This window comes from Kogia breviceps, chromosome 8 (assembly GCF_026419965.1).
Source record: "Kogia breviceps isolate mKogBre1 chromosome 8, mKogBre1 haplotype 1, whole genome shotgun sequence".
NCBI classification, from domain to species: Eukaryota; Metazoa; Chordata; class Mammalia; order Artiodactyla; family Physeteridae; genus Kogia; species Kogia breviceps.
Window position 1 is genome coordinate 58,120,570 of NC_081317.1, and position 12,085 is coordinate 58,132,654.

At 33.8% G+C, this 12,085-nt stretch overlaps 1 protein-coding gene across 7 annotated transcripts in view; it reads left to right on the top strand.

Annotated features, from left to right (window-relative positions):
- Nucleotides 1–12,085, top strand: part of PSIP1 (PC4 and SRSF1 interacting protein 1) — a 42,186-nt gene that overhangs the window by 21,171 nt on the left and 8,930 nt on the right. For 4 of the 7 annotated variants that reach the window (XM_059072950.2, XM_059072948.2, XM_059072949.2 and 1 more), the window contains exons 7-10: nt 2,562–2,658; nt 4,053–4,128; nt 8,202–8,430; nt 9,362–9,480. In XM_059072950.2, coding sequence (XP_058928933.1) covers nt 2,562–2,658; nt 4,053–4,128; nt 8,202–8,430; nt 9,362–9,480 — 521 coding nt within the window. Of the gene's footprint in view, nt 1–2,561; nt 2,659–4,052; nt 4,129–8,201; nt 8,431–9,361; nt 9,481–10,787; nt 11,460–12,085 lie in introns of those variants that run through there. The other 3 variants (XM_059072953.2, XM_059072952.2, XM_059072951.2) reach the window with 3 other exon arrangements.

Below are 12,085 nucleotides of genomic sequence, written 5' to 3' on the forward strand. Positions count from 1 at the left end.
AAGAATAAAATGTTTAATGTTGAAATTACACTGTGCTTTTGAAATCTTTGAAGGGGAGGAGAGAGAATGCAGCAACAAGGTTAAGGGAGGGTGTTAAAAGGGAAAAAATATAATAGAGGCTTTAACACTTTTTCTTTGTGAAACCGGAAAAGATCAAAGATGTGGAAAGAGTATAAAATTACTGTAAGTTAAGAATAATGCTGGGTGAGAGAAAAGGGAGGACACATTTGAGGGAATTTACTTGATGGGAAAGAGACATTGAAGGGAAGGGTGGGCAAGACTATTACAAACTTCTAGGGAGACTTGGAAATTAAGGGAATCCCTTCCTGCTGGCCTTAGTATCTCCCTTCTCCCTCACCAAATTCAAAGCAAGACTGCATGTGTGGTGTAAGGCAGAAAGAAAGGATTGAAAGTTTATGCTAGAGGGAGAAGGAAAGGGCATGACAAAAGACAGGGTAAAGGATTAATGGATGGCTTTGAGATCACAAATGAAGTTGCATAAAATGAATGCATGTTTGTATAATTTTTTTTCAGCAGGGCTCAGCAGCAGGGAATAATAGAGCAGGGAAGGTAGAGTTTTATAGTAACTCTCTGTTGGAGATTTGCGGGACAGGTGCAGCAAAACGAATGCAGATGAATAGTAGTTCCATGAGGTTTTTGAGGGATGGGGGGGGCCTTTTTGTAAAGTCACAACGGGACTAGAGCTAGAAAGTGGGGAGAAAATTTGTCGAAGGCTTAGAGGTCTCAGTGAGATAAAGTAAAATATGGAAGAAATTAATCTAGAGTCAATATTTGTATTTGAGATATTTAAATATATATATTTGAAATAATAGTCCTTTCTCTAGATAAAATATTTCTTACTCTTTGAGTTAATATTTTCACGAGGAATGGTTTTGACTTGCATGATTTTGCTATAATAGTCAAGAATATATGTCTATGGAAGGGCTGTATTTTTGCTTTGTATAGTGTGTGTTTGTTTGTGGCATTAGTTATTGATGACCTTGTTACCTCTTATTAGTATCTCCTCAAAAAGATTCATACCTGTAATTCTATGCGATGTCATGATTTATTTCCAAAAGTTGAAAGTGTAATTGAAGAGGGGATTTTTTTGCCCTGAAGAGTTCATCAGTTTGAACTGAATTTTGGAGAACTTTTGCCGTCTTAACTGCTCACCCTAACTCAGAAGAGCTCTCATACATACAGTCTTGGGGTCTCAGCCTTTGGTATGAAAACAGATGCCTGGCTCCCTACTCCAGAGCTATCATCAAATCAGGATTGGGGTGGGGGGTGGTAGGTCATCTGTAAGTTCCTAAAATTAGAAATACAACTTGAGCTAATGTTTTTGAAGCAATTTTTGTAATGTTCCTTGAGAACAGTTCAAGGGTTACCTTAGATGAGTTTCTTGACTTTTAATAATGCTTTGAATATACATTATTATGTTGCAATTACAAAGGCAAAAATGTTTAAAAACTAAGAACAAAGAAATGGATAAATTCTTAGAAGTGGGATTGCTGAGTCGGATTTGCATATCTGTATTGCTGATATTCATAATGATCAGAAATGTATTACCAGTTTATTGATTTGATCACCGTTAATCAGTATATGAGTAATTCTCCACATTCATACCAAAATTGGGCATTACCTCTTAAGTGTTTGCAAATCAGATTGTCGATTAAAAGATTTTAAAAAATTTTTTATCAGTAAGGTTGGATTATGCAAGTTTTGGCATGATGCTTTATTGCCTTTATTTTTATTGAGGTAGTTCAGGCTGAATTCTCAATAATTGGGGGTAGGGGAGCAGCAGCTCATAGTAGTCCTCCCATTCTTCTCTTTGTTCTCGTTGCTATTTATTTTCTCTTTCCGATTATGATGTTATGTTTGCATTTCCTTTCTAATTGGTGGTTATTAACCTTTGTTCTACTCTAATGGTTGAATTGATTAAACTGATTATCGTTTGGGGCTATTGTCTTATTACCTGGGGCACTATAGTTTGCAAAGGGTCATTGGGATTTCTTTACAGTAGTAAATCCTTCTTTATGGAAAATAAGAATAAATCCTAGGGAAGAACAGCAGATGTCTCAGTTCAAAAATAAAACATGTACATATTAAAAAGTTAAAGAATGGAAATATCAGCAACTTAATTTCTTGCCTTTTTTAACATTAATTTAGGTTGTTCATCATAAGTACGCAATATAAAGTGTTAGCATTTTGAGATACTCAATGAAAGTACATTTATAAGCAATGTGTGGGATATTACAGTGTAATTACATAATTATACTTTAACATTTTGCATCAAGAATATTCATTTTATTTTTATAAATGACTTTTTTAGGTTGAGAATATCTAAAAAGTGAGTTGTTTCCTAGAATTACTCACTAGAATTATAAGCTAAATTTGAGGATATCACTCTGATGAGTCAACTGTTGAAAAATAATGAAGATCGGTATATGTTACACTTGTATTTGAACTTGTTATCCTCTAGTGGCACGTTTTTGCCATTGAACTAAATTTGGAATGCCTACTATGTGCTAAATAAGTTAATTTAAATCTTTGTGATTCAGGCAGAAAAACAAGTAGAAACCGAGGAGGCAGGAGTAGTGACTACAGCAACAGCATCTGTTAATCTAAAAGTGAGTCCTAAAAGAGGACGACCTGCAGGTAGGATTATTAATGTTTAAATAGCTGGCTTGTGATTAATATTCTAATCCATTAAAGTGTTGTACCTCAGCTACTTTGGAATAGGTGCATAGGTACTTGGTTATGTGTGATATATAAATTTCAAAGGAGATAAACATTAAGGTTTCTATTCTTTGTAATAAAGTATTTAAATTTGAAATAATTGCTTGAGACTTTCATTTTCTGTTTTATCCCCATTACATTTTCCTTTAATAGCAGCAAATGAGGCTGTGGTGAGATTTAAAATCCATGAACAATGGGTTTATTTTACCTCTTACTTTAGAAATATTAAGTTTTCCAAATGGAATCATAATGAAAACAAGAGAAAAACAGCATTTGAATAATCAAAGCTATTAAATTATTGCATTCTTTCTTTATTAGGGCCTGTACAATATGCAGATGTCTTCAGCACTGCCTACTTAAAGTATTTTCCTAATTTGGCAAATAGGAAATAGTTTGGAAGGATCCTTCTCTGATACAAAGTAAAACAAAGAATATTAGCCAAGATAGAGCCAATTTTTTTTTTCTACTTCATAACATAGGATTCTGGTTTTTTTGGGTTTTTTTTGGCTGCATCTGGTGTTAGTTCGACATGCGGGCTCTTCATTGTGGCACACGGGCTTCTCTCTAGTTGTGGCTTGAGGGTTTTCTCTCTCTAGCTGTGGCATGCGGGCTCCTGGGCTCTGTAATTTGCAGCACGCAGGCTCTCTTGTTGAGGTGTGCTAGCTCAAGTTGAGGCACGCAGGTTTAGTTGCCCTGCGGCACGTGGGACCTTGGTTCCCTGACCAGGGATCGAACCCGCATTCCCTGCATTGGCAGGCGGATTCTTTACCACTGGACCATCAGGGAAGTGAAGTCCCATAACATAGGATTCTTAATGAAACAGGATAAAATAAGTAATACCCCAAAAGAAAAAAAAAAATTTACCTAATTTTTACTTTGGAATTTAATAGTGTAATGGATCACATTAATGGTGTTGTTAGAAAATTCAATGACTTCTGATAACAAATATTCAAATACGTGAGCATACATATACAAATAATACTGTAATATGTATATGAATGTTGAATTTAAGTGCTGTTATCTACTATAAAGTTGAATTTTGTGACATTCCTATAAAACAACAATGAGGGATGTTCTTTTAAGCCCTCAGCCATACTAAGGACAGACTGAAAATACTCTTGATTCACCTCTGTAAATTTTCTGCTGTTAGCTCATTTGAACCACTGAAGGATATGATTTTTAAAACTTAAAGTAATTGTTATCTGTAATAAACTAATATTCTTAGTATATATCATTTGTAACTTTTATATGTGAGATCTACATCTTAATGGGAAAGCTGGTAGTTACAAAAATTTTTTTCCTGTGAATGTTAGCTACAGAAGTCAAGATTCCAAAACCAAGAGGCAGACCCAAAATGGTAAAACAGCCCTGTCCTTCGGAGAGTGACATGTGAGTATAATTAGTTATGCAGTAAATGAGACATTTCACTTTCAATATGTATAAATTTCTTTGCATTTTTGCCAGTTTTATTTACAGTGTTTGTTGCTATTACTATTTTGTATTTCTAAGAATTATGGGCAAAACAGTTGAAAAATAGTTTTCATTATATAAAAAGTTAAAATTGATAGGGAATCAAGAAAAATCTGACACGATTATCATTTCATTAATCTAAGACATTTTCTTGTATATTAGGATATAAGATACTTGGATAATGCAGCATAAAATTTATAATCGTTCCCTTTGTTTAAGGGAAGTTTTAGACAAAGTATTTTTGAAGTAATTTCCACAAATCTTGCTCCTCCAGAATAATCTTTATTTAAAATAACACTTAACATTATTTTTGTAAATTTAAAGTTTTAAAGTATTTTGGAATGATAACTAGTTATTAACAAAATAATCAGTTCTTTTTTTTTTTCTTGCCATCTTTCTTTTCCATTTTGGATCTTGTTTGTGTTGGCTTTTCTGGGTAGAAACTTCACCAGCAGGAATATATATTTAGACAGAGGGCAAAACTTTGTAGCTATTGTGTTTAAAGATTTTATAGAAAAGGCTTGAGTGTCATTTAAGAATGGATTTACAGTGTTTTGAATGAAAATATTTTATTGGAAATTTCAGTTATAGAAGTGTTGGTACTTTTCAGCCAATATATGTTTAAAGAGTTTTATTTTACTGCCAAGCTAGCGGTTTAAATATTCTCGAAAATGGTGGCCAAAAATTACAACATGGTTTTCACTACTATAATGAAATTTAGAAATTAGGTACATGCAGATGAGTTTATGTTTTTAAACATAGCAAGTAAATCTCACTCATCTCCTCCCTAAGATGTCTTCTCTAATAAGGGCATCAAGCATCGAGTCTAGGATTTTATGATCAACATAAGGCCTTGATCTAGAGACTTAGGAACTGAAACACAGGTTATCTGCTCCCCTCTCCCTTTTTATATATGCACATTGATCTGGGAGGGATAGGGAACCATAATAAATACTCCCAAGGAGAAGATTAAGAGGCACAGAGCAGTCATTGTTCCCCAGGAAATATGAAATTCTGTTGGGAAAATATTGTGAGATCCTCCTGTTTTAGATATAAGGAGTATTTCCTTGATTTAGGTCCGTCCCAGTTTTCCCTGAGAGTATCTTCCTAGTCCATTTCTCTCCATGGTTTTTGGCTGATTCTTGGACTGGAAAGTATTAACCCTCCTTATTAGCTGAACAGCTTTCTTATTCTGCTTTCATACTTTAGGGAGTTGGGCCCAAGATTCCTTTTTAAATCTCCATTAGTTTCTCTTAATGCAGGCTAGCATCCCTTTTGGTAGTAATAATACTTTATTGTTAGCATGTATCTGTTTAATTCTAGTCAGCTTCATTTGCCATTGTCTCACTCATAAGACTTCTCCAGACATGCTTATCTTTTTATACTTAACTAAAAGCACTTTTGAGTTTATAGGTTTTCCTGAAAACCTACTCCCTGGTTTCTTTTTCATAGAACCATTTGTTCATCAGAAGGATCAAGGTATCCCAATTTGAATTCTTAAGGAAAGGCTGGCGACTTACAACCTTGATTGGATCTTTGACTCTAGTCTTTGTCTGAATTTGAAAATCTTTTATAGGATGGAAGTGACTTTCAGCACTGAAATGCATGGAATTTTTTTCTCCTTCCTTTGTCGTCCTATTATTTTTTAAACTTACCTGTTTCTTGAAGGTACCCTATCAAATTTATGTTGATAACAATCAACTCAAAATGCCAATATTCTATCTTAAAACCTCTTCACCCAGAGCCACAAGTTCACTGAATAAGTTTTCTCTCCAGTTATCACAGATGACAGTTTTACCCATTGTATAATATATTAGGGTTTCAAATGCAAAGCAAGTGTCAAACATTTTAGGTTTTGATGATGGACAACCCCAAAATACCAGTAGCTTACAATATTTATTTTTCACTTGTGCTATATGTAGGCTGGGCATTGGCTGTTATAGCTACTCTCAGCTTTGTATCTGGGCAAAAACTCAGTGGAGTGTAGAGCAAAACTATATAAGCTCTTCTGAAACTTAAGCTCTCCACCATGAGAACGGCGTGTATCTGCTAGTGACAGCTTCTTTGCTGTGGGCCCTGAAATGACAAGACAGTCGATAGAGTCCAGAAGAGCTGAAACCATCTCATAATCCTCATGTAAAGTTAAAATATTTGTTATAAGCCACTGAGATATATTGGGTTGTGTCTGCATTAATTTTTGGATTAACATGTATTTATAATTTTCTGTAGTCTTTTAATATGTTTCCTATTGTACCTTGACCTATTAAAAAGGGAATTATCACCATGAGGTCTGTTTTTCATGGAAGATGGTAAGGAGGGAGGACCATTGGGTAAAAGACTTAATTGCAGCAAGCAGTGATAGTTACGTTTATGGGAGTTTTCTGCTTTGACGCTGTTTTTAAAACTTTGAAATAATAATCCCATTTCTTAAAAACTTAACGATACACTTCTAAATCTACCTTTAAAAAACAGCTGCATGGTATTCCACTGTGTATGTATCATAATTCTTAAAAGTTTATTTCTTGTGTGGGGATACATTTTTTAGACATTGTCATCTGTCATTTTGTACATGTGCAAATATATTGGTTAGAATACATTGCTAGAAGCAGATTTGCTGGGTTAAAAGGATATTTTTATTTTTAATACCTGCCTCTTTGCATAGGGGTAACATTTTGGGGAAGGCAGTTCATCAGTATCTATTAAGAGCCATGGGAATGCCTTTTATATTTGATTCTCTATTCCCATCTCCACAAAATGATCATTATTAAAATATTTACCCCCTTGTGGAAATATTGAAGAAAGTTAAGTGATTTTACTTGCCTGCTTTTTCTTCCATTGATTAAAAGTAAAGGATGAAAGCTATATAACATTTAAAAATAAACATAGCCAATGGTAGTTATGTGACAAAAAATTTCTAAAGAAATAAAGTGATGTTTTTTTCTTTTCCAATTTAATAATCTTAACGGTTCAAGGAAGCAGTTGTCTGGTACGTCAGTGGATTTGGAATTGAGATACTGCGCTATTTGACCTTTTGCACCATCATTTTCTCATTTGTTAAATGGAATGGGTTGGACTAAATGATCTGGGGTCCCTTCCAGCTTTCAAATCCATTGATGTAATTATATGTGTAAATCTCAATGAAATTCCTTGAACACTTTAATATTAAGGTTAATTGGCCATGTATTTTACATATGTGTCAGTTGGGAGCCTTTTACACTGCAAAGCATATTTCTTTAAATTTTAAAATGACCGTATTTCACCATTATGCAGTTCGATTCTGCAATTGTATTTTTCCCAGCATGGCTACTTTTTAAAACATTATTTACTTTTATAAATATGTAGAATATGAGCTCCATAAAATCTAGGCATCTTACACATCTTATACACTGCTGTTCCCCAAAGTCAAGAACAGTACCGCGGCATATGAGATAGTACTCAATACTTTTTTTTTTTTTTTTTTTTTTTTTTTTTTTTTTGCGGTACGCGGGCCTCTCACCGTTGTGGCCTCTCCCGTTGCGGAGCACAGGCTCCGGACGCGCAGGCTCAGCGGCCATGGCTCACGGGACCAGCCGCTACGCGGCACGTGGGATCCTCCCGGACCGGGGCACGAACCCGCGTCCCCTGCATCGGCAGGCGGACTCTCAGCCACTGCGCCACCAGGGAAGCCCCTCAATACTATTTTTAAGTGAATGAGTCACATTACAAAAAACATGGAAAACAAAGGGAAAAAAATCACTTTTCTATTACCCTAATGCCACTGTAATTTTTCTACCTTCTAATTTATAGTAAAAGGATGTTCTTTTCCTTTATGACTGGTTGATAATGACACTGCATTATATTTTAAAGATATTTAAAATTTGTTTTTAAATAAAAAACAAACTACATGTAGCTTATTGTTATCCAGAGTACTTATTCAATTAACTCAGGTGGTTGAATGACAAGTACTAATGATACATAAAAGATTATTTTTCATTGTTGTGCCTGTGAAATAGGGTAACTGAAGAAGACAAAAGTAAGAAAAAGGGACAAGAGGAAAAACAACCTAAAAAGCAGCTTAAAAAGGATGAAGAGGGCCAGAAGGAAGAAGATAAGCCAAGAAAAGAGCCAGATAAAAAAGAGGGGAAAAAAGAAGTTGAATCAAAAAGGAAAAATTTAGCTAAAACAGGGCTTACATCAACCTCTGATTCTGAAGAGGAAGGGGATGATCAAGAAGGTGAAAAGGTAGAACGTTTGCATATCAAATAAAATATTTGTTCTATTTTTAGTTTCCTATGTAGTTCTTAATCTTTAGGAAAGTTTCAGTATCTTTATGAAAGTCTACAAATGTGATTAAAATTAAAATGAATTTCTTTACCTTTCTGAATAAACTTGAATTACCTGTGTTAAAAAAGCATACTTGAAACTTTATTGTACATCCTAAGTTTATCTTACCTTTTCACAATTACATGGACATTAAATGTTGCATGATAAACTTCCAGTAACCCCACCTACCTATTGACAGAAAAGGTAGGAAAGTAGAGAATTAAGCCAGATAGGTTGTGACCAGTGAAGACAGATGTAAAAAGGTACATTTATACATAGATTTTTATTATTTACCTCAGTGAAATTCTTAACACTCAGGCCTATTTAGGGTACATTTTATTGGTGGTACTTTATTTGAATACAACAGTTGTTTGGGAATTTCATTAAAGCTATACATTCTTTTCTGTATAAAAACACAAGTTTTGTGTAGGAAATCTACAGACCCAGGTTGTATAGGTCTTTCATTTATGTTTATCTAATTTATTAGTACTTCAGGAGCCCAAAACTAAATTCGGTAGGTTGAGCAGGTACTTGTCAGTAAACAGGTGCTGAAGTCAAAGTCATAGTACAGAGGCAAATAGCCTGACGTACTTCATTTTAACCCATCTTAACCAAAGCATATCATTCCTATAGCAGTGCAGTAAATAGATTATAAATCCCAAAATCATCAAGGGGAAAGTTAAATTTAGATAGCAACAACGTGTAATTCTGAGGGGTTTTTTTAAAATTAGTAATTTATTCATCCCTTAAGAAAACTAGTTGCTTCTTTTCTCCCAAGATTGTAATCATAGAAGCATTAGTCACTGACTTGATAGTTAACTAAAACCATCCTAATTCTCAAATAAAACAGAAGAGAAAAGGTGGAAGAAACTTTCAGACTGCTCATAGAAGGAATATGCTGAAAGGCCAACATGAGAAAGAAGCAGCAGATAGAAAACGCAAGCAAGAGGAACAAATGGAAACTGAGCAGTAAGTATTTTCTTTTTCTAAATTTCGATTTCTTTTTTTAAGCTAGCATGAAATGTTTAAACAATAGAATCTCATTTTCCAGACTTTCTGAAGCCTTTTAAAGAAGTGACTTTTCCAGTGTGTTAGAAAAATGTCCTCAGTATATTGTAATCATGTTTCAGGCTTCATTCTTTTCTGAGTAAAGAGGATGAAATTTACTGAGATAATCACCCTGTGAATTATTTTTAATTTAAACTGAAAGTGCAGATAGGGCTTAACTGTTAAGTGGCTTTGTAGAAAATGTCCTTATCCTCTACTCTTTTCTTGTATAATATTAAATAGAGAAAGATAATTGGTGGAGAAAGGATGAAAGAAATACCCATATTTGTCATACCACCAGCAGCCCTCCCCCAGAAGACCAGCAAAAATAACAAAAGCACAGTTGGAAACCCAAGAAGCCAGTAAAAGAAAATTTAAAGGCTGACAGGGTTTGCATTAGATGTGTGCAATATAAATCAAGAAGTTTTGATACCTGGAGATAATATACTTACCATGGGGAATTTCTTTCCCCTTTAAGTTTATTCTATAAAATAATTTTATAAGAGGGAAAATAGCAATGCCAATGATGATTAGGCTTCATATGTTCATTACATTTGTTTTCCTAGTTATCTTTAGACTGTCACTTCTGAGTTCTTTCTCTGAAAAGCCTTTCTTTCTTTGTGAAGCGTGTCTTGCATTATTCTGACTAAACTTTGTTTTTTTGTTGTTTTAGTGAGGAGGTGATTTTTAAAACATGCTCTAGGTCACTAAGACAAACAATAAAAACCAGTGAAATTCTTAAAACTATTCTTAAGTAATTTTGTACTTTTTTAATATATAATAAATCTGTAAGCCAAAAGTCTTTCTTGATAAGTATAGCATCTGACCATCTGCTTTCTTAGTTTTTTTGGAGGATATATAAGCACTTTTAGCTACTTGAGGGAGTAATTTAAATTGATCTAAAGCTCAGAAATGTTACTCCCTTTATTGTTAGACTTTGACCATTTATGTAAATACTAGAGTTATTTTTTGTTACCTATCCTTTCTTGTCCTTTCACTGAAAAGTTGTTGGACTGTTTGTTGCTTTTAACTTTATTGTGCTCCCCAAATTAAGATATAAAATTAGTTGTTGCTTAGTAAATCTAGCCCAACCCTTCTTCAGTATCTCAGAGTTAATCTTTATGTGTTTCAATTTCTTTTTGAATGTCCTCCGAATGTAACTTTCTCAAATTCTAATATGTGTGTTTTCTTTCCTTCTCCTGTTATTACAAAACTTTGTACTTGGACAGTTTTGCTCTGTAAAGCATTTCAGATGCAGCTTGTATGAAATGCATTATGCAAAATAAAGTTTATTGTATTGTATTCCCAGCCAAACAACATGTAATCTACAGTAATAAAAAATATATCTCATTTTGGGCTCAAAGCATTAATCCAGTTACTGAAAAGAGAATACAAGTGGAGCAAACAAGAGATGAAGATCTTGAGACAGACTCATTGGACTGAATTTCCCCCTCCCCCCCCTTGATGGAAGAATGTTCCAGATTCTAAATTGAGGACTTCAGTAATGGCATTATTACTGTGTTATGATTGTTAAAAACATTTCCTGTAAGATACACACTACATACTAAGGTCGGCCATCATTCCTGTTAAAAGTTTTTTACCAAGCTTAAAATGAAGCTTTGTGTTTGAAAGTTATAATAAGCTCAGATGAAGATGGTGGTTGTACATTATTTCATTTAGAAAATATAAAAATTCATTTTGTTTTGAAGCTAGGTGTTAAACTGGAGTAGCTACTATACCCCCAGAGAACGGGGCAGTTGTGCCCTTCCCCTTGACATTCCTTTGTTGTTCAGTTCTTTAGAAGATTAATAATTGTTTTTTAATCCTGAGAGATTAAACAGTAGACTTGTTAAGAAAACAAAAATGAAACTGTAACCAAAATTTTAAAATAAAGTTTTTTTAAAAAAAAAAAACCTGATTTTTAGATATTTTTTTGTTCTTGTCTATTTCAATTGGTTTATTATAATAGGGCCCGAACTCCAAGTCAAGGTACTAGAAATTATTAAGGATTCATTTTTAAATGGTTATTTTTGTGATTTACAGTAAAACGGTACCTTTTCATTTGTGAAATGGTATGTAAATGTTAGTGAATGTCATTTAAATTTGATACATTGGCGCAAAAAAAATCCCACTCCATTTTAATCTAGTAGTATTATAAACAGTCTATTTAACTTTGAAACTAACCTTGAACCCCTCAAATTATCTACCCTTGGGAGATGTGGGAACAATTAAATCAGTCTATTTTGACGTGCTATTTTAAAAAGTAATTGTGATGTAGAATTCATGAAACATTTATAGGCATTCTCTTCCCACTATGGCCTGTTTATCCACTGACCGACCCTAAAGTCGGTCTTTTAACACAGTATTGTTGGAACAAAATTTCACCGAGGCAGCCATTAAAATTTGTAATGCCACTGAAAAATTAGATTGTTAGATTACTTTAGCATGTTAATTTTTATGTTTTGAGTTTTGCTTATATTTATACTAATTAATACTAATGTGGCATTACCGAGTTCTAGTCAATTCC